This window comes from Clupea harengus, chromosome 7, assembly GCF_900700415.2.
Source record: "Clupea harengus chromosome 7, Ch_v2.0.2, whole genome shotgun sequence".
Classification (NCBI taxonomy): Eukaryota; Metazoa; Chordata; class Actinopteri; order Clupeiformes; family Clupeidae; genus Clupea; species Clupea harengus.
Genome location: NC_045158.1, coordinates 1,449,633 through 1,470,377, shown reverse-complemented (window position 1 = coordinate 1,470,377; position 20,745 = coordinate 1,449,633). Strand labels below are relative to the sequence as shown.

The 20,745-nt window shown below is 45.8% G+C and overlaps 2 protein-coding genes across 9 annotated transcripts in view; one reads left to right on the top strand and one right to left on the bottom strand.

Moving 5' to 3' along the window:
• The window catches only part of hsd17b4 (hydroxysteroid (17-beta) dehydrogenase 4), a 24,647-nt gene extending 21,729 nt beyond the window's left edge, over positions 1–2,918 (top strand). Inside the window, exons 22-24 of the mRNA XM_031570100.2 lie at positions 298–436; positions 1,330–1,457; positions 1,879–2,918. Of these exons, the coding sequence (XP_031425960.1) occupies positions 298–436; positions 1,330–1,457; positions 1,879–1,968 (357 nt within the window). The 3' untranslated portion in view covers positions 1,969–2,918. The remainder of the gene's footprint in view (positions 1–297; positions 437–1,329; positions 1,458–1,878) is intronic.
• A 1,273-nt stretch (positions 2,919–4,191) lies between these two features.
• dmxl1 (Dmx-like 1) overlaps positions 4,192–20,745 on the bottom strand; it is a 46,233-nt gene continuing 29,679 nt past the window's right edge. For 6 of the 8 annotated variants that reach the window (XM_031570097.2, XM_031570091.2, XM_031570096.2 and 3 more), the window contains exons 28-45: positions 18,421–18,542; positions 17,980–18,222; positions 17,474–17,670; positions 16,953–17,095; positions 16,704–16,789; positions 15,851–16,052; positions 13,778–13,895; positions 12,609–12,671; positions 10,998–11,084; positions 10,752–10,873; positions 10,362–10,503; positions 9,915–9,975; positions 9,433–9,560; positions 9,121–9,198; positions 8,829–8,920; positions 8,577–8,629; positions 8,016–8,233; positions 4,192–6,740 (exon numbers count right to left, since the gene is read on the bottom strand). In XM_031570097.2, coding sequence (XP_031425957.1) covers positions 6,516–6,740; positions 8,016–8,233; positions 8,577–8,629; positions 8,829–8,920; positions 9,121–9,198; positions 9,433–9,560; positions 9,915–9,975; positions 10,362–10,503; positions 10,752–10,873; positions 10,998–11,084; positions 12,609–12,671; positions 13,778–13,895; positions 15,851–16,052; positions 16,704–16,789; positions 16,953–17,095; positions 17,474–17,670; positions 17,980–18,222; positions 18,421–18,542 — 2,380 coding nt within the window. In that variant the 3' untranslated portion in view covers positions 4,192–6,515. The remainder of the gene's footprint in view (positions 6,741–8,015; positions 8,234–8,576; positions 8,630–8,828; positions 8,921–9,120; positions 9,199–9,432; positions 9,561–9,914; positions 9,976–10,361; positions 10,504–10,751; positions 10,874–10,997; positions 11,085–12,608; positions 12,672–13,777; positions 13,896–15,850; positions 16,053–16,703; positions 16,790–16,952; positions 17,096–17,473; positions 17,671–17,979; positions 18,223–18,420; positions 18,543–20,745) is intronic. The other 2 variants (XM_031570092.2, XM_031570098.2) reach the window with 2 other exon arrangements.

The window sequence follows — 20,745 nt, the reverse complement described above, 5'->3', positions numbered from 1 at the left end:
GAGTAGTTTTGAATGTTTCTAGACAGAGGAATGCGAGACTGAGTTAGTCTTGGAGATGGATGGGTGTCAGTTGTTGTGATGTTATTGCAGTGTTGCATCAGTGTTATTGTAATGATGTTGTGATGTTTGCAGTGTTGCATCAGTGTTATTGTAATGCTGTTGTAATGTTGTTGCAGTGTTGCATCAGTGTTATTGTAATGTTATTGCAGTGTTGCATTAGTGTTATTGTAATGCTGTTGTAATGTTATTGCAGTGTTGCCTCAGTGTTATTGTAATGCTGTTGTGATGTTATTGCAGGCAGTGGATCTTCAGAGTGATCTGGTGTTTGCTGAAATTGGGCGTCGCCTTGAAACCATGGGAGCAGACCTGGTAAAGAAGGTCAATGCAGTGTTCTTTTGGGAGATTACCAAGGATGGACAGATCGCTTCACAATGGGGTGAGTCCACACACATTCACACACACACACACACATTCACACACATGCACAAACTAAGAAGAGGCCAAGGAATCTGCATACAGTGAAGGGCATTAACAAGCTATGTGAGGAAGGGGTAATGTGTACACCATGAAGTGAGTGAATGCACACCAGCACCACGACCCTTACCCCCATCTTATACCCTCACATAAATACAAGCAAAAGGGACTGTCAAAGAATAGAAAGACAAAAGAGAATTAAAAGAAAATAAAGGACATACAAGTACATCAAATAGAATAAAAACATAATCAAAAGAAAGTACATAATACATAAAAAAATAAAATAAAGAATAGAGTGTGTAAAATGTATAATAAGAACTCTAGCAGCTGCATTTTGTACGAACTGAAGCTGTTTGATGGTCTTTTTAGGAAGACCAGTTAAAAAAGCATTGCAGTAGTCAACCCTGCTGGAGATAAAGGCATGAATGAGTTTTTCTAAATCATGTTTTGACATAAGGCCTCTAAGTTTAGCTAAGTTAAGATGGTAAAAAAACTGATTTGGTTAAGGGACAACACAGGTCAAGGATATGGGTGTCTCTGGTGGCAACAAAGAAGCTCCTGTCTTGTACATATGACCTGAGCCACATTATCATCATAGAATACTAGAACATGCGTAGACCATGAGTAGAACATGAGTAGAACATGCGTAGACCATGAGTAGAACATGAGTAGAACATGCTAAGAACATGAGTAGACCATGAGTAGAACATGAGTAGAACATGCTAAGAACATGAGTAGAACATGAGTATAACATGAGTAGAACATGCGTTTCACATGTAGACACTAATCAAAAGCATTTCTATGAAAGCTAACCTCCGGTCACCCCTCCCCCTCCCCTCTGTGTGTGTCTCCCAGCCATCGACCTGAAGACAGGGCCCGGTTCCCTCCTCAAGGGCCCCTACAGTGGCAAAGCTGATGTCACCTTCACCGTGTCCGACCAGGACTTCATGGAGGTGGTGCAGGGCAAGATCAACCCCCAGAAGGTACCATCTCTACCGTGACACGAATGGGTTGGGCCTGGGCTACTACCACATGTGGAGTTGTGTGGTGAATTGGGACTTAAATCTCTGAAAATGAATGCAGGATGCATAATGGATGTCACACACTTACACTCTCTGAGACATACACACACTACAGAGCTCACATCATTCTGCCTCTGAAATTCCTTCAAGTGAATGGAATCTCTTCTGATATCTGACAGACTAAAGTGCGACACCTCCTGCCTCTGTGAGCATGTTGAGCTCATTAGAAATGAGCTGTAAAACGGAGAACTTGTCAGCCTCCCAAAGTGGAGCAATCAGTCAGGTTGTCAGCCACGCCGCCTGAGCCCAGACAGGAGCTGTTTGCCTTCTCTCTCTCTCTCCTCCTTCATCTCCTCTCTCCTGATCATCCTCTCTTCCGCAGGCTTTTTTCGATGGCAAACTGAAGATGCGGGGGAATATCATGCTGAGCCAAAAACTAGACATCTTGCTGAAGGATCACGCCAAGCTGTGAGGAGCTCTGTGACCTCTCCACCCCACCCCCCGTCCTGCTGTCCCACGACTCTCCAGGGGGTCGGGAGCGCAGGCTAACCCCAGCTACCATAGAATGGAATCACTGAATGCAATGAGGTTTCTGAGAATCAAATCACACGGACATAGAGCATGATTCAGCAGAGCCTGTTTGAGGCCATCAGAAAGGGTATTCATTTATATTAATGAGTGAGTGAAAAGGTGTGTGACGGCAGTAGTCATCACTACAACATCTCTACAGAACAGAGTTGACTTGTCTGAATTTGTATTCAGCGTCCAATCTGATCTGTCTGAGAGGAAACTACATCAGCCCTGACCGCAGCCTCTGATTGCCATGGCATCATTGTTTGGTACCCTCACTTGCCTCAGTTTAATTAATGTAGCTCCATAAAATGAAAGTGAAGAATTGAAGACTAAAATACTAAAATCAGTGTTCTGCATCCATTTAACCGATTCAGGTGTAAGGACAGGTTGACACTTTGAACTCAATGTAGTGATTCAGTGCCTTGTTGCCGTCTTCATTAGTTGTAAGTCATTCTCAGTATTATGTTTCACTCTTTCCGGAAACATTTTGTAATAAATATATATTTTTAAATGATTGCGTGGAAAGATGCCGTGGTGAGTGAGCGAAACTGAAAGTGTGTGGGAGCAGGTTTCTTCAGTATTGTTTCTGCTTTCATCAGAGGTAGTAGTGGACTGAACACCGTGCTACCCCTTCTGAAGTAGGCTGCTGTACGAATGTTGGCTCATCCACTTGAATAAGAACAGAACCAAACTGGCCTCCTCAGTCACGGACCAGATTGTTATGAGATTGTAATGACGTAACAGAGGGCAGGGAGTTGAAGAGCGCCTCTGATGCAAGCTGTTTCTCGCAAGCTTACTGTACACACGGCTAAAGAATGAATCAAACTAATAAAGGTTTTCTCCTTTCTACTTGTGTTCATTTGAGTGTTCAACTTTTTGTTCAGCCACCAGGTCCCATTGTCGGCAAGGGTTATTTTGTGTAATAAATGTTAAAGATCTAGGTTTCATTGATGTCAAATGTGCGTCCATGTTCACATTCGATCATCCAGTTCTAGGTTAGGGACCAGTAATCCACTCATGTTCCAAGTAGAACAATTACCCCTTGTTCATCAAGACTCATGCTTGGTCCTCAATATGGGGTAACGTTTGCTTTTTCTAATGTCTGGGATGTGTCCTTAGGTACCCTTTATGTAAATAGATTAGTTCAACCAAGGGCAAATATTCTGTTGTGCTTTCCCTCCCGACTCTCATCTTAGACAGCTTTTAGAGTTTCCTCAGAAGGACAGTTTCTGATTGTTATTGTTCAACAATGGCCAGGGAGGAAGCTTTCATAAGCAGATAGCTTAAGTCATTGTGCTGCAGAATGATATGTCAACCGTTGAGAGTGCAAAGGCCCAATCCACACTGGGCTTATACGGCTTCAGGTGGAATGTGTCTGAACAGCGCTGGACTGCCAGGAGATTGCTGACGGGTGCTTCAATCTTGTGCTGTTCTCTTCTTTGGAGTTGGTAGATAGGGACTTTTTTTTTTTCTTTTAAGGTCTGTGGCAGTCAGTCAGCAGTGATTGCTGTATAGGCACACGGACACAGGCAGGCTCTTATCCTGTGTTTTCTCCTTCCAGGGAGCCTTTCCACAAGGGAGCCTGTTGGATCAGTCTCAAAATTATTGATGCTCTGCTGGGACTTCTGTTCAGTGTTCGCCGCCCCTTTGGGCCAACTGATCATGTAGACTTTAAGTCTTACAAAACAGCCATCTTTATTGCTGCCAGACTTTCGCTGTTTAGGATGAGAGGATGAGAACACTATGTCCTGTTCTGGTCTTTGTCCCCACCGTCAACAACTCTAGTTGCATACCTGTCAACAGACCAATCGCAGTGGCTCCATCCACTGCCTCTCCAGCAGGGAAAAGGTCTTGTGCTCAGTTTTTATAGACAAACCCACAGCTTCAGATATAAACAGCTGTTTGATGCTTAACTAGACTGGCCAAGCAAACGGTCATTATATATATATATACATACATCTATACACCATCGATATCTGATGGTGGCGTTGGTTCATGGAGGTGATGTCCGGGGCCCACAAAGGAAAACACCTGCCGCAGACACCACCTGTATGTAATATGTACAGTACGTAGTATGAGCGACCAATTAAAGCCTATCAGTACAATACCACAGCCAGTCTCCTTAATGTTGAATCAAGTTGATTTTATTATATCTTTACATTTTATGTATATTATACAGACAGATTTACAATCATCTTTATACTTATAAAATTAGATTTATCTGAGTATATTCACATTTGTAAGATTGAAGGGGGGGGGGGGAGAAGCACGAGAGGCTACATGTGGGGAGGGAGTCACTTCCTGTTATGTCCATGAGGGCTGTGGCTCCGTTCTCCAGGTCATGTAGTGTTGTGCTCACCATGGCAACAGAGACAGCGACAGGAAGCACAATCCAATCTCACAGCAGTCCCACTCTCCATCACATGAAGAACTTCAGTAAATGTCACAGAGCCATTCGAATATCGTTATGATTAACTGTCTAGATCCTGCTTGGAAGCTGGGGGGAAGGGTTGATGTCATTTATGTAATAAAACTGGAGAAAAAAAAAATCTTGAATACTTCTAAAATCAAAAAGCATGCCAGTCCTTAAACAACTTGTAAGGCATATTGTAATAAATATGACTCATTTTCAACAAAAAAAGTTTTCTGTAACGCACAGGCTGTGATTCGTTATTAGCTCTTCAATCATAGCATGTTCTTACCTATTTCTATATTTACATAAATAAATCATAATTACCATATTAATCATAATTATCATAAAATTAAATCATTTATTTCCCTCCAAATGGGGCGCAAATGTACAGTTTTCTCTAGTAGCAGTTTACTGATTGGCGCTCTTAAGCAGTCTGAGTTCACATCATAAGCAAAAGGTTTCTGAGCCCGTTTCAGTCCTTCAGCCAGCTTCAGCTACATTATAAACACAGAAGGGCTTTAAGCCCGCCCCACGTCAGCCTCCAAACATCCCAACTCTCAAGGCAATGACGATGCTTATTTAAGTTACATTTTTGGCAGCAGGAAAAATGCAGATCCAATTATATTACTAAACAGATTTTTTGTTTTTTTAAAAAAAGAAGAAAAACACACACATCTGGTATAGGAGTTAGCCACCTAATAAAGCTAGAGAAGTTGATAGTTATGCAGGAATAAATCTTAAGAGAACATAGGGGTTTTCACATCACTGATTTCCGTTCTCATGACCATACAAGATAAACTGTGCAAGTGCTACTTTGTCTAAAAGGTAATTACTATCCACAACGAGAAAGTGCTTTGTTTTTTGTTTTGAGCTTTTTTCACATGACTGTTGAAGATGCTGTTCAGTAGAGTGTGGTCTGGTGCGCCTGATATCTGCTCACCGCATACACAAGACTTACCAGGCCAACGGAGACGAGCTGCTCCAGTCCGTACCATGTGATCCGACTAATCTAGTAACATACGTAGGTTATAAGGACACTTATCAGTTCAATTCTATGCTACACTCACAATACACCACTAGACAGCTTATATTGCAGATGACTTAAGGCTCTTATACAGGTAGCTGAATCATTGCATTCTCAGATCTTGTGCTTTAATAGCCTGTTGCCATGATACGATACTTGTCCTAACTTTTTACACTGGATCTGCATGGTGGGAGAACTTGAGAGATTCCTCTTCCCACAATGCACTGCTTACAGAATAAGCGTGACATTTTCCAAGCGGTTTGGCTCAGTCAGCCTTGTGTATGCCCCCGTGCCCCCGTATGGGTGCAGTTACGGCCCTCATGTTGGATTTGGTCCAGATCATTATCAACTGCAGAAGGTTCCATATGAGGCCAATGAACCTTTAAGATAAGAGCAGTTCAGAAGAAGCCGAGCAGCCGACTCCAGGTGATCTCCATTCCCCAAGGAATCTGGAACCATCCACGTCTAGATGATGAACTTGACGTTGTTCTTGGTCTGATTCACGTCTAGATGATGAACTTGACGTTGTTCTTGGTCTGATCCACGTCTAGATGATGAACTTGACGTTGTTCCTGATCCATGTCTAGATGATGAACTTGGCGTTGTTCTTGGCCTGATTCACGTCTAGATGATGAACTTGACGTTGTTCCTGATCCACGTCTAGATGATGAACTTGACGTTGTTCTTGGCCTGATTCACGTCTAGATGATGAACTTGACGTTGTTCCTGGTCCACGTCTAGATGATGAACTTGACGTTGTTCCTGGCCTGATTCACGTCTCGATGATGAACTTGACGTTGTTCCTGGTCTGATTCACGTCTAGATGATGAACTTGACGTTGTTCCTGGTCCACGTCTAGATGATGAACTTGACGTTGTTCCTGGTCCACGTCTAGATGATGAACTTGACGTTGTTCCTGGCCTGATTCACGTCTAGATGATGAACTTGACGTTGTTCTTGGTCTGATTCACGTCTAGATGATGAACTTGACGTTGTTCCTGATCCACGTCTAGATGATGAACTTGACGTTGTTCCTGGCCCGGCTGGCCTGCACACTGAGGCGGTCGGGGAGGACCCGCAGCTTCATGGTGCCGTCTGCACCGCAGGAGAACACCTGGTGGGCCGGCGCTGCCTCGATCTGCATGACGCCCGTGCCCAGGTTGCGGAACAGAGACTGGCGCGCGTGCTCGTTGGGGAAGCTGTGGAGGAGGGTCTGAGTCAGCAAACTCCACACCTGGGAAAGAAACATGCTGTTAAAAAAAGAACAAGTGTGGGAGGACGACTTATTACATACCGTAAATCCTCAAATAGTGGCCGGGGCTTTTATTTATTTAGGCTGCACAGCGCACCGGCCTGTATTTGGGGCAGGCTTGTATTAGGGGCAGGCCTTTATTTCTTACGGCTCTTCAGAATGTTCAAAAAAGTTCAGTTGATTTGAATGGGGCAGCCCAACGTTAGCAGGTCTGTCATTTCTTGATATTCACCACTGCGAAAAGTTAATGACCGCTGTCATTGGCAATTCTAATTCACGTCTTTCATATCATTCCGCAAGAAGTCCGGTCATTTAACGTAGCGGAAAGTCATTGTAACTTGAAGTCAGCAAGTAATGGGTTGCTACGCAACACCTGGAACCTTAAAGTTCTATTAGCCTGAAGAACATGTTTTTCTTAGCGGAAATCAGAAACGGCAACAAAATCATTAAAAAGAGGTATTTTGGAGGAATGTCTTCTATCGTTTAGGCAAGTAACTGTATAATAACAAATTCGCCTTGTAGGCTGAAATATTTCTTTTTTTATTGCAAACAGCCATGAAAATAGCCAACATGAGGAGAACATGTATTTATGAAATGCATTCAATTAAATTGTGATGTCTGCTTTGTGCTGATGGACTGATTCTGGTAGGCTACAGTAAAATATTGTAACGTGCCGGCATAGTCGCCCCATAATGCCGTGCGGCGGGCGCATACTTTCCTCTATGTGATGCACTAGCGCTCAACGATATTCCTTAACAATGTTCCTTACTGTTCTCATTGCATGTCGTTGTTCTGTGTTGGGACCCCCGGCTTGTAGTCGGGGCCCGGCCTTTATTTGTCCGTATTGACCACGCCCCCGGCTACTATCTGAAGCCCGGCCTCTTAATTGAATCCCGGTCTTTATTTGAGGATTTACGGTACTTACTTACTACATACTACAATGTTCACATACACTGAAAATATAACTTTGCTGAGTGCAGTGACTGAACAATTACTACATACTTACATACTTGAACAATCCCAAACTATACACAGGAGTACCAATTCTTCAGTCACTGCACTCAGCAAACTTACATTTTGAAGTCTCTCATTTCCGTGTTTTACAGACCTTTACATACACCTAAACCTGATCTGACCCGCCCTAGACAAATTATTATTTATAAATTTGGTAGGGGCTAAAATCCCATTCCCACCTTCTTAATCACTCTGAAGTGACCCATTTCCTCACTATTGACCTGTGTGTGACCTCTGACCCACCTTGATGTTGCCCTCGGCGGAGCCGCTGATGAAGCAGGCCTCCGCGGGCTCCACGGCCAGGGCCTTGACGGGGGAGTCGTGGGCCTGGAAGCTCTGGCGCTGCAGCCTCTGGGTGAGGTCCAGCACGCTGATCCAGCCCCGCCGGCCGCCAGCCAACAGCAGCTGCTGCTTAGGGGAGATGGCCAGCACCGTCGCCCCAGTCTCATGGCAGCTGAAGGCTGGACCACAGGAGAGGAGAGGAGAGGAGAGGAGAGGAGAGATAGAAAAAAGAAAATATTCAAGAAAACAGTGAGACCATGTGATTACAAAGGTTAAGTACAAGTATTCAAAACAGTTTGAATAACCTTCATGAACAGGGTTTGTGTAGTGTGTATGTCTATGTTTGAACAGGGTTTGTGTAGTGTGTGTTTGAACAGGGTTTGTGTAGTGTCTGTGTGTGTGTGTGTGTGTGTGTGTGTGTGTGTGTGTGTTTGAACAGGGTTTGTGTAGTGTCTGTGTGTGTGTGTGTGTGTTTGAACAGGGTTTGTGTAGTGTGTGTGTGTGTGTAGGTATAGGACTCACCATGGACCAAACTGTTTGCTGGTGTCACCAGCGTGTCCCACAAACACACGTTCCTATGGGGGAGAACACACATCAGCACAGCACAGCACAGCACAGCACAATCTCATATCTCATATCTCCAATGTTTCTGGTCAGCTTTCTTGGGTGGTAAACAGAAATAGGACGATTTCCCAGCTATTTGATGAAATCTGTGTAGGACCGCGTGAGGACCAAAAGTGTGTCTGTGTGTGTGTGTGTGTGTGTGTGGAGTACCTGTTGTCTGTGGAGAGCCCTGCTGTGGCGATGAGTGAGGACGAGCCCACAAACACAAAGTCATGAGCGGTCTTGTTATGGCACTGCAAAGTCTACACACACACACACACACACACACACACACACACACACACACACACACACACACACACACACACACACAAGTAACATAGCAGCTAACTATGCAAATGAGGTCAACATCCAAAACATGATGAACTGTGTGTGTGTGTGTGTGTGTGTGTGTGTGTGTGTGTGTGTGTGTGTGTGTGTGTGTGTGTATTATGTGACTAACCAGAAAAGGTTTGTGTGTGTTTCCTGTTGTGTTGGTCTGCCACAGGCTCAACGCTCCGTCTGCATCCACAATGCCAAACTACAAAAACACAACACACAGAGAACACACAGCTGTTAGACTTCCAGAAGGTTCCATGCTCTGATAGATGAGGAGCACTCATGTATGTATGTGGACAGGTGAGTTGGCTGTTATGTTTGTCATGGTGTTCGCCAGCTGTGTTCTACTATCTTGGCTTTGGAGTGTGTGTGTGTGTGTGTGTGTGTGTGTGTGTGTGTGTGTGTGTGTGTGTGTGTGTGTATGTGTGTGTATTACCTTGTTTCCCTGGTAGTTGAAGCGTATTCGCGTCACTCTGGAATTGCCGGGGCTCCTGAAGCAGGTGATCTGTTGGGAGTGACCCCACTCAAACATTCTCACACTGCCGTCCTGAGCCCCAGTGAGGTCTAGCACACACACACACACAGACACACACAGACACACACACACACAATTCCTTAAGACCAATAACCTAAATACTACATTGATGATGGGTATAATTCTGTGGATCTAGGTGCTGTTACTTCAATGAAATACCAGTTCATTCACAGACATACTGGTTTTCCTTTTACACTACTTATGATCAGCTGTAATTCTATTGTGGAACAGTCAGGAAGTAAAGTTAGCACAGCAGACATGTTAGACAATCAAATCCATGAGAGAAATGTGGGGGAAGAAAGACTGCAGCTCTGATACTCTTTTGGGAGATGTCCATTTGAGGTGGGGGGGGGGGGGGGGGGGGGGGTGCTCGTGGTTCTTACAGTAGGGTAGTGTTGGGTGGGAGGCCATCCTCCTCACATTGTTGATGTTCCTCTTGATCAGCTGCAGTTGGAGGAGAATTGGACACCAGTCAGGACCCAACAAGGCAGCACGTGTGGTTATACCAGTTTCATACGAGACACTTCAGTGTTTGTACAAATGTTAATATATGTCTTCTAATGAGAGCCTGTGTGCCTCTTGAAGTGATTGTGTGAGTGTGTGTCTGTGAAAGTGTGTGTATGAGTGCAGGTGTGCAAATATGGGCATACTGGAATTAAAGCCTGTGTATAATTGGATGTGTAAGGGTTTGTGCATATATGCACATAATACTACGTGTGTGAGAGTGTATGCATTTGTATGAATATTTTAATAGATTTATCATAGTGTGTGTGTGCATGTGTGTGTGTGTGTGTATATGTGTGTGTGTGTGTGTGTGTGTGTGTTCTCACCACGGCGGCCCCTCGGCCAGTCTGCATGCTGCCCAGCCAGGGCAGATTGATGGGCGTCCCGGGGCTGCTGTGTGTGTAAGGGGTAGTGCCATGTAGCGTAGCAAAGTCATCTCGTGCATGGACCACCAGAAACTCATCCCCACTAGAGACACACACACACACACACACACAGAACACAACCCCCTCAACAGTAAACTCACAGACAAAACATCACTTCACTGACCAACCCTCAGGTGCTGGGGATTCTGGGTCCGCTGGGGTGTGTATCAATGTGTGAGCGGGTTAACAGCTCGGCTAACATTTGTGTTCATCAGATTTGCTCTTTAGTGCCGAGTGCTTGGGCGTGTGTGTGTGTGTGTGTGTGTGTCTCTCTCTCTCTCTCTCTCTCACCCTTTGGTCTCGTTCTCTGCTTCGTCGTCAATCCAGGTCAGGATCTGTGTGGCCAAGATGGCCGACACATCCAACTCCTGGATGTCATGTGTGGAGGCGATCACCAGACAGTTACGGTTGGCCTGGTAACCGAGAAACGCCGGGGAGTTAAACACACATGAATGTTAATATTCTGGAAGAAGTAACCTGTAAGTGACGCAGAAGTAACCCCCCGATCAGACAGGGGTCTGGCAGGGAGGAGTGTACCTTATTGATGGCAAAGGCTGTAATGATGTCTGACTCCTTGTGGATGATGCGGGCCTTCCCACCGGGGTAGCCCAGATCAGCCTCAATCTGCACACCACAGAACCACCATTGGTTAGATATCAAACACACATGTGCATAAACGACATCAACCCCCCCCACACACACACACACACACACACACCCCCTCCACTGGGATGCCCCCTCGATCACTGACATGAAGGCGTCGCTGCATGCATCTCCAACACATGAGAGTGAGTTTGTGTGTATGTGTATGCTGAGGGGTTAGAGCGTGATTAGAGCAGTGTTATTGTCTGAAGAAGGGCCACAACACACTGACAATTCACACACTCCAGTCAAGACTGAGTGTGTGTGTGTGTGTGTGTGTGTGTGTGACTGTGCGCTTATCAGAAGCAGGTCTGAGAGCTGGTCTGAGGGCATGGCTTGGGGGTGTTTTGAGCTACAGCATCCTTCTACACTTTAACTCCATCTTAATGTTGCTCTCTCTTTTGAGGGCGGTAACACGGTGTGCCAGTGGTCTTTCACGTTTGGGAGCTACAGCTATGGCCAATGAGTTTCCGCGATAACGGAAAACGGACGGAATTCGCGGAATGAACCCTTTGAAACGGAATTCCAACTTTCAAACGGAAACATCATTTTGTGCATACAAATCGCCAAAATTCCCCTGTATTTTGGGCTGCAAGGCTATATTTCTTTCAAATAAACACAACAACGATTGCAACGATGAACAAACAATAATTAAAGAACAAAACCACTGAGAAAATGTCACGTCTGCGCTGAACTCTGCTCCGGCCACGCCCCCCTTTTTAACGGTTGACCCACACAAGTCCGCTAAAGCCACATTCAGTCACATTCACTTGCTCGTCTTCCCAATCGCATTTAAAACAAAAAATGTTTAGTGTTCTGTTCTGTTAATGCTGGCAAACAACAATCTAAGAAGGGCACATATTATTCACTCATTTTAAGCCATCAATATACCTCAGGGTGAACAAAATGAGCTGAAACGGAAAAAAAAACCGAATTCACCAAATGTGGAAACGGAAAATGCATTTTTTTTTAAACGGAAAATCATTGGCCCTATACAGCTGAGTGCCAATAGGGCTCCTAAAACTGAACACCAGGTTACCACCATCAAAACACCAAGCCTACAGACTTGGGTTTGACAGCTGGCCTTGCAGAGAGCTGCAGCAGTACAAAGCCAGGCCTACATGTTGCACCAAGGCTCTTAAAAGAACTCACCAAACATCTCCCAGCTCTGTGACAATTTGACATGGTCTTCATAGCTCACAAAAGTCCAATTAAATGTAATTAATTAGTTGTCAATACTAGTTTTATAAACCCAGCCAGTTAAATGGGGTGTTTGACTCAGAGAGGTTCATCCCTGAGGTTCCCACACACTCTAAAAGAGAAACCCCAATGTTGTCTGTATTGAGTGGAGCAAGCCCCATTAATCAAGTGAGTTCTCTGAAGAGCTGCTGCATCCCTGTGTAGATGTTTGGTCCACACCATTGCCCACTGCTGGTGTAATGGCCGAGAGCCTTCTCCCCAACCTCCAAACAAACACTCTTCCCATGACGGACAGTCGAGCAGTACCTGGTTAGGATTAGCCTCCTCCGTGCCTGAACATTTCCCATAATCTCTGCAGTCTTCAAACGACTTTAACCCAATGAGACATCAGACAGGAGACAGGTGATGAGGCATGCAGGATCAACAGCACACACACAAATTAAGACACACACTCTCTCTCACACACACACACACACACTAGAGCATACAATTAGGCGGTTAATCAGCATACACAATCAATCTGACAGGTGAGTGACTGCAGGTGTGGGTTAGAGAATGTGGCGATCATGTGGCCGGACTAGAGTCCAAAGCTGTGGTCCTGACTCACATGATCACACACACACACACACACACACACACACACACACACACACACACACACACAGGACACCAATTTAACATGTTCATGTCACAGTGGTCATTCAGACGCATTTCCAGGCACTGTACTGTGTCTACGTTATACTCAATTACACACAATGCTACTCAGTGACATGCTGGCCTAAAAAGTGTTAAGCAGTCAGACTGATATCAATCGTCATGAAATGATTCAGCAAACAGTCATGCAAAACAACGACAACACAAATGATTGAAACAGACACAACAACTCATCATACAGAACTGATTAATCATTCATTCAACAACACAGCCATTTAAAAAAAGCAACTCAATATTTTCTGATTTAACACCACAGGCAAATCACCCAATAATTGCATCATAAAGGGGCAGGAGCCTTCATTTAACATGGAACACACTGGTGATGTCAGAGTTAAAACTTCAGTATTCGTTTCTGTGGCTATTTGCCCCAAGGCTAGGTGATCACGCTAACTCTCTGTCCTTGTGCAGGGCAGAACTGGCTTCTCCAGTGTCCCTCCGAGGGTAGGTGGGCACATCGGTGGGTAAGTGGGCACATCGGTGGGTAAGTGGGCACATCAGTGAGTGCAGAGTTAAGTGAGAGAGCAGGTGAGCGGGTGAATGGGCAGGTGAGAAGTTGTGATCATTAGTGAGTGAGTGAGTGAGTGAGTGAGCAGGAGTCACTGAGAGAGAGCTGGGGTGTGGGGTGTGGGGTGTACCTCGTTCTGGTCGCGCTTCTTGGTGAAGATGTTGTGATCATTAGTGAGTGAGTGAGTGAGTGAGTGAGTGAGTGAGTGAGTGAGTGAGCAGGAGTCACTGAGAGAGAGATGGGGTGTGGCGTGTACCTCGTTCTGGTCGCGCTTCTTGGTGAAGATGTTGCGGATGAAGGTCTCCTGCACCTCCTCCTGCTTGACCAGGTACTGCCACAGGCGCCGCACCGGCAGGGCAGCGTGCTGCTGGGACCTGCAGACACACGCCAACGTCACAGGGAAACAGTCAGAGTCTACAGACACACACACGCCGACATCACAGGGAAACAGTCAGAGTCTACAGACACACACACGCCGACATCACAGGGAAACAGTCAGAGTCTACAGACACACACACGCCGACATCACAGGGAAACAGTCAGAGTCTACAGACACACACACGCCGACATCACAGGGAAACAGTCAGAGTCTACAGACACACACACGCCGACATCACAGGGAAACAGTCATTACAAAAATCATGTATCAAATTGTGTGTCCAAAGCTATGACCGATGCTCAGAGAAAATAAGTTGTTCATCAATAATAACAGTAAAGCTATTATAACGTTATAAAGTTGCGCACAGTTTTAGTTTGGGTCAACGAAGATTAACCAAGCTATTGGTTGGGAATATCAGATCAGGAGTTTTTGAAAGATTGAGCCGAAGGGGTCTATGCAAACTACAATTTTGGCATGAATTTCTGAATGCCTGAGTGATATTTCAGTCATCTGGGGGGAAGGATATAGTTGAGTAAATATAGTTGAGTATCATCCGCATTACAGTGAAAGGAGAACCCATGGGCACGGATGATGTCACCTAAGGAAGTGGTGTAAATAGAAAACAGGAGGGATCCAAGTACAGATCCCTGGGGTACATGGGTGGTGAGATTTTGACACTTGTCCCTGCCAGGACACACCGTATGAACGTCAACTGCAGTACAACTAAAACCAACTGTGTGCTTTCCCTGAAAGTCCCAGTTCAGACAGCATAGAGATGAGGATGTCATGATTCACTGACTGTGTCCAAGGCTGCTGTCTAATACAATTAGAACTGATGACTGACTGACTGACCAGAGGCTTTTGCTACTCTCAATGCTTCACAGATAAAAGAGCAGTTTTAATAGAATGACCGCTTAGGAATCCGAAATTTGCTTTAAGACAACCTTTTCAAGAATCTTTGACAAAAAGGGAAAGAAGGCAGACAGGTCTATAATTCTTTACTTCAGATGGGTTAAGTGAAACTTAAGGAGAGACCAGAGCCTGTTTGAATGAATGTGGGGGAGTTTCTGGAACTGAGTGAAGCACTGAAGCTTGAGCGTGACAGCAGGTCAAATCGTAGGTGATAGACTGGAGAAGGGTGGTGGTCCAGAGGTCTGGTCGTGGGTCGACTCCGTTGAAGAAGCATAGAGACTTCTTCCTCAGTGAGAGGGGAGAATGAATTCAACAATGATCCAATGATTGCACACTAATGGTAGCAACGTTTTCAGTAAAGAAAGCCAGCAGCAGAGTGGGAGGTGACTGATGGCAGAGGTGGAGGGTTAAGGAGATTCTTGAAAGTAGAAAATAGTTTCCTACAGTCTGTGGCATCTGATCCAGATACGAGATGTATGCAATTCATTTTGAGTCATTATGATGCACTTCAGAAACAAAGAGTTGTCTTCTAATTCCTGATGAATAATGCACACAGGGGTGGGTAACAGACAGGCAGTGTACCTGAAGGGGGTGTTGGAGGGTTCAAACACAGGGGTGGGTAACAGACAGGGTACCTGAAGGGGGTGTTGGAGGGTTCAAACACAGGGGTGGGTAACAGACAGGGTACCTGAAGGGGGTGTTGGAGGGTTCAAACACAGGGGTGGGTAACAGACAGGGTACCTGAAGGGGGTGTTGGAGGGTTCAAACACAGGGGTGGGTAACAGACAGGGTACCTGAAGGGGGTGTTGGAGGGTTCAAACACAGGGGTGGGTAACAGACAGGCAGTGTACCTGAAGGGGGTGTTGGAGGGTTCAAACACAGGGGTGGGTAACAGGCTGAAGGGGGTGTTGGATGGCTCAAACACAGGGGTGGGTAACAGGCTGAAGGAGGTGTTGGAGGGCTCAAACACAGGGGTGGGTAACAGGCTGAAGGGGGTGTTGGAGGGCTCAAACACAGGGGTGGGTAACAGGTATGTACCTGAAGGGGGTGTTGGAGGGCTCAAACAGAGCTTTGTGGCGGAGCAGGGCGGGGCCGGGGGTGGAGCTGTCATCGTTGGTGTGGGTGGAGATGTATTTGGGGGGTGGCCCTCCAAATATCTCCAGCCTCTTGAGGAGCACCTGTTCCCAGCGCTGCAGGGTCTTGAGCACAGCGTGGCACAGGGGAGAGCCTACAGGGAGGTCTGAGGTCACACACACACACACACACACACACATTCAATAAACACACACACACACACACACACACACACACACACACACACATTCCATTAATACACACACAACAACACACCATCTGTACACAAATTCAGACATATACACGCATATGCGACCCACACCACATATATAACCTTAACTACATCCCCAATAAGATTCACCACATAACACAGATATTCATTCAGATACAGAGCCAGTGGTTTACAGAGAGACTCCTCTCTCTCAGTGAACAGTTCATCTCAAGGAAAGAGCCTCCTTTCATAGCACAGCATAGGCTTTTGCATAGGCTCAAAGCACAACAGGCTTTTGCCATTAATGGAGCCCCTGCCCCATCATCAGCACCCAAAGGTCACAATCAGATGTGTTAAGACTCATGGGTGAAGGCAAATGTCACAGGAAGTCAGCAGTCCAGAAAAAGAACTGGGAACATGTCTTCTGGAAAGCAGTACTGACACCTTCATATTAACCATGAATTCTTTATGTGTGCTACTCCACCCTCCTCCCATCATCATCATCATCAGATTAGATCACCAGGTTCTGATCAGATTAGATCACCAGGTTCATCAGATTAGATCACCAGGTTCATCAGATTAGATCACCCGGCTCTAAACCCTTACCCATCAGATCGTGGCCTGCCATGGGGTAGAAGGACCTCAGGTTGGCCAGGACCATCTGAACCATGGCCAGACGCATTAGACACCAGCTGTTAAGAGGAGAGCATGTGATATGTTAACACATTCAGTGTCACTCTACAGAACGGAGATTTCATTGACTAAAACAGAACACAATTACAATGTTTGGTTTTTCACATTTACTATTTTTTCTTTCCTGCACTAAGGGTAAAAACAGGTCATGTGAAGGAGCACCTGTAGGAGTTGGGGTTGGAATGTTCACGTTGAGGGGAGCTGGAGTCGAAGGCATCGGAGTATTCATCTTCATCGTCATCCTCGCTGCCGAGGCTCTCCTCCGAGTCATACTCAAACCTGCTCTCCGAGGGGAGTAGAAACGGCTGTGGGAACAACAGGAAATAGAAATTCACATTTCAATTACAACTGGACAGGTTATGAACATACACGATCAACCGTTCACTAGCAATAAATGACTGACTACTAATAAGAAAAGTAGATTGTTATCTAAAACATACCAATGTCAATATCTACTAATAGAGTAGAAATGTCTACTAGTTCCTCAGACAAAGTAACTAGGTGAGTAACTAAGTAAGTGCGTATGAATAGAGGGGGAACCTACTTTACTAATAAGAAAAGTAGATTGTTATTTAAAACATACCAATGTCAATATCTACTAATACAGTATAAATGTAAACTAGTTCCTCAGACGAAGTAACTAGGTGAGTAACTAAGTAAGTGCGTATGAATAGAGGGGTAACCTTGGCGATGAAGTAGTCCCAGATGCTGAGCTCCGGAGGGACGAAGCGCTCGGTGACACTGGAGGGGTGGGGCTCCGAGGGGGGGCTGCGGGGGCTGGGGGGGCTCTCGGGCGGAGCCTCCCCCCTGGAGCCACTGCGGGAGGAGAGCAGCCGGAAACGCTTCGGCTTCCTTTCCGCCCCCTCGTGGGCCACGGCCACTGAGGACACCAAGGTCAAAGAGCCATCAACATCACCTCCACTAACACTCATCATATACTCCTCCATCCAACATTTACAACATGTTCCTTTCCTTTCCTTCACTTTGTTGGCTCCATCACCAATATTAACATATCATCATCACCATCATCATTATGACCCTAATTGCTCACCAATTCTACTTTTGAAATGAGTTATGCCCCCATAGTTATCAATGACCTAGAGATCTGAAGAGAGGCTGCTCCAAGACACACCAAGATACTTCTCTCTTCCCTCTACTTTACTCGTCTAGCAGCAGTCGTGCCACCCACCTGTGGGGGTATTTATGGTGATGACAGGCAGGCGTGCCCCTCCCCCGAACACGGCAAACCACAGCTTGCTGTTGAGGGGGTGAGCGAGCACGCGGAAGAGCTGGGCACTGGAGTGTGTGGCCAGGCCGTGCACAAACAGGCTGAGGAAGACTGCCGTCAGCACCTCGCACAGCAGCACGCCCAGCCCGGTCCGCCCTTCATCCCCACCGCACACGCTCAGGAGACGCACCAGCGCCCCCACACCTGCAGGGGGCAGAAGAGAGATTTTATGTGCAACGCTCTCTATGATCCCAGCATCATCATCATTCTAGAACAACAACAACCACCAGGGTGACATTCAGGACAGCATGCCAGCTTCACACTGGGCTACAGGGATGGGTATAGTGTCAGCTTAGACAGAAAGCAGACATCCCAAAAGCCTTGAGGCCTGAATGTGAGTACCTGGCCACTGTGCTGGGGGGGTGTTGGGCAGGAAGGTCTCCTCTGTGCTGACGCCACGTCCAGGTGCATGCTGGGAGTGCAGCGCACTCTGGTACACCGTTCCCATAAGGCCGTTCACCTGACTAACACACAGAATCAGACACACATCAGTCAATCATGGCTACACAAACCAGGGATATTACACGAGAGGTTCAAGGCAACAAATTATTACACCTTATTTGGGCAGAAGGACGTGGCATTCTGCACAACAAAAAAACAAGTCAGTCCTTAAGAAGAGAAGCATCAGGACATGGGATATACACAGTGCTTTCTGAAACAATTCAGAGACCCCTTTTCACACTGCAGCCTTAGGCTAAAATCTTTTTAATGAATTTATTTTCTTTATCAATCTACATTTAATACCCTATCACGACAAAGCGAAAACGGGATTATAGACATTTTTGAAAATGTATTAAAAAAGAAAAAATTGAATTCAGACCGTTTGCTTTGACACTTGTACAAATGTAGCTCATGTGCTTCCCATTTCTCTTGATCTTTGAGATGTTTCTACACCTTGATTGGAATTCAACTGTGACAAATTCAATTGATTTGACGTGATTTGGAAAGGCACACACCTGTTTATATAAAGTGTCACAGATGACAATGCATATCAGAGCATATGCATATCACATGCATGTCAATCCAAGCCATGAGGTTGAAGGAACGGTCTGCAGAGTTCAGAGACAGGGTTGTGTCCAGGCACAGATCCTGGGGAGTGCTACAAAAATATTTCTGCTGCATTGAAGGTGCACAAGAGCACAGTGGCTTCCATAACTCTTAAAATGGAAGAAGTTTGGAACAACCAGGACTCTTCCAAGAGCTGACTGGCCGTCTGATCAAACTGAGCAATTGGGGGAGAAGGGCCTTGGTAAAAAAGAGGTGACCAAGAATCCGATGGTCACTCTGGATGAGCTCCAGAGATCCTGTGTGGGGATGGGAGAAACTTCCAGAAGGACAACCATCACTGCAACAATCTGATCTGGGCTTTATGGCAGAATGGCCAGATAGAAGCCTCTCCTCAGCGAGACGCAGGAAAGCATCTCTCAGACTGAGAAACAAGAAACTCTGGTCTGATGAAACCAAGATTGAACTGTTTGGCCTCAATTCTAAGTGTCATGTCTGGAGGAAACCAGGCACTGCTCATCATCTGCCCAATACCATCCCAACGGTGAAGCATGATGGTGGCCGCATCATGCTGTGGGGGTATCTTTTCAGTGGCAGGGACTGGGCAACTGAAAGCTGAATGAAGCAAAGTACAGATATCCTTTAAAACCTGGTCCAGAGTGCTCAGGGCCTCAGACTGGGCTGAACAGTTCACCTTTCAAGAGGACACTGACACTGCGTACACAGCCAAGACAACGGAAGACTTAGAAATAACTCTGCTATTTCAGTTTTTCCTTTTTAATATATTTTGAATTAAAAAAAACAAACAAATGAATTTAGGCTGCAACACAACCCAATGTGAAAGTGAAGGAGTCTTAATACTTTCTGAACGCACTATAACACTGATGAACATTAAATGGTTAACAGGCTTGTTCTGGGGAGGGGTGTCATGTCTCCAGCATCTGAGATGGCTCTCTGCTAGGAGAGTAAGCCTGGAGGAACAGGGGGCCCCTCACACTAGTCAGGTGGAAAAGAGTCCCTGGTAACAACACACTGCAGCCACACATCACATTTCACTGGTGTGTTTTAACTAGCAAGCAGACTAGCATGCAAGCCCACAGAGGGCAAAGTCTGCCAATTTCACCTACTGATTCTGTAAAATAACTCAATACTAACATGGCAAACCAAAGATAATAAAACCATAATAAACAAGTATGAACAGCCCTTGCTTTAAAATGGGGCATAACCTGAATTTACTGAGAAAAGCTTTAGATTCATTAGCAACACAGTTGAGATAATCTTTCAAAATTTGAATGTGACGGAACAGATTTATCATGAGATGCTGTTTAAAACCCAGTTTAAATCAAGACACACAGAGTCTGCCATGGCCAACCAGTGTGAGAACACAAAGAAGCCATTTTCTGTGCAGAATCTCTCTTCCTGAAATGTCACGCCAGGCCCGCGGGCCATTCCCCAGTCACATGACTCCTGGGTCAGATGACGGTCAGTCACACTGGAGAGTGGATCCCAAATCGGCAGTTTGACCCGATCAGTGTTAGGCCAGACAGAATTCCCAATCCAAATCCTAACAAGTGCACTGTGAGTGTCACGAGCGTGAAAGCTGAGGTGAGAAGTATGCTGCACTAATGTAGGTCAACAGAGAAGGGTTGGGGGGGGAAAGCA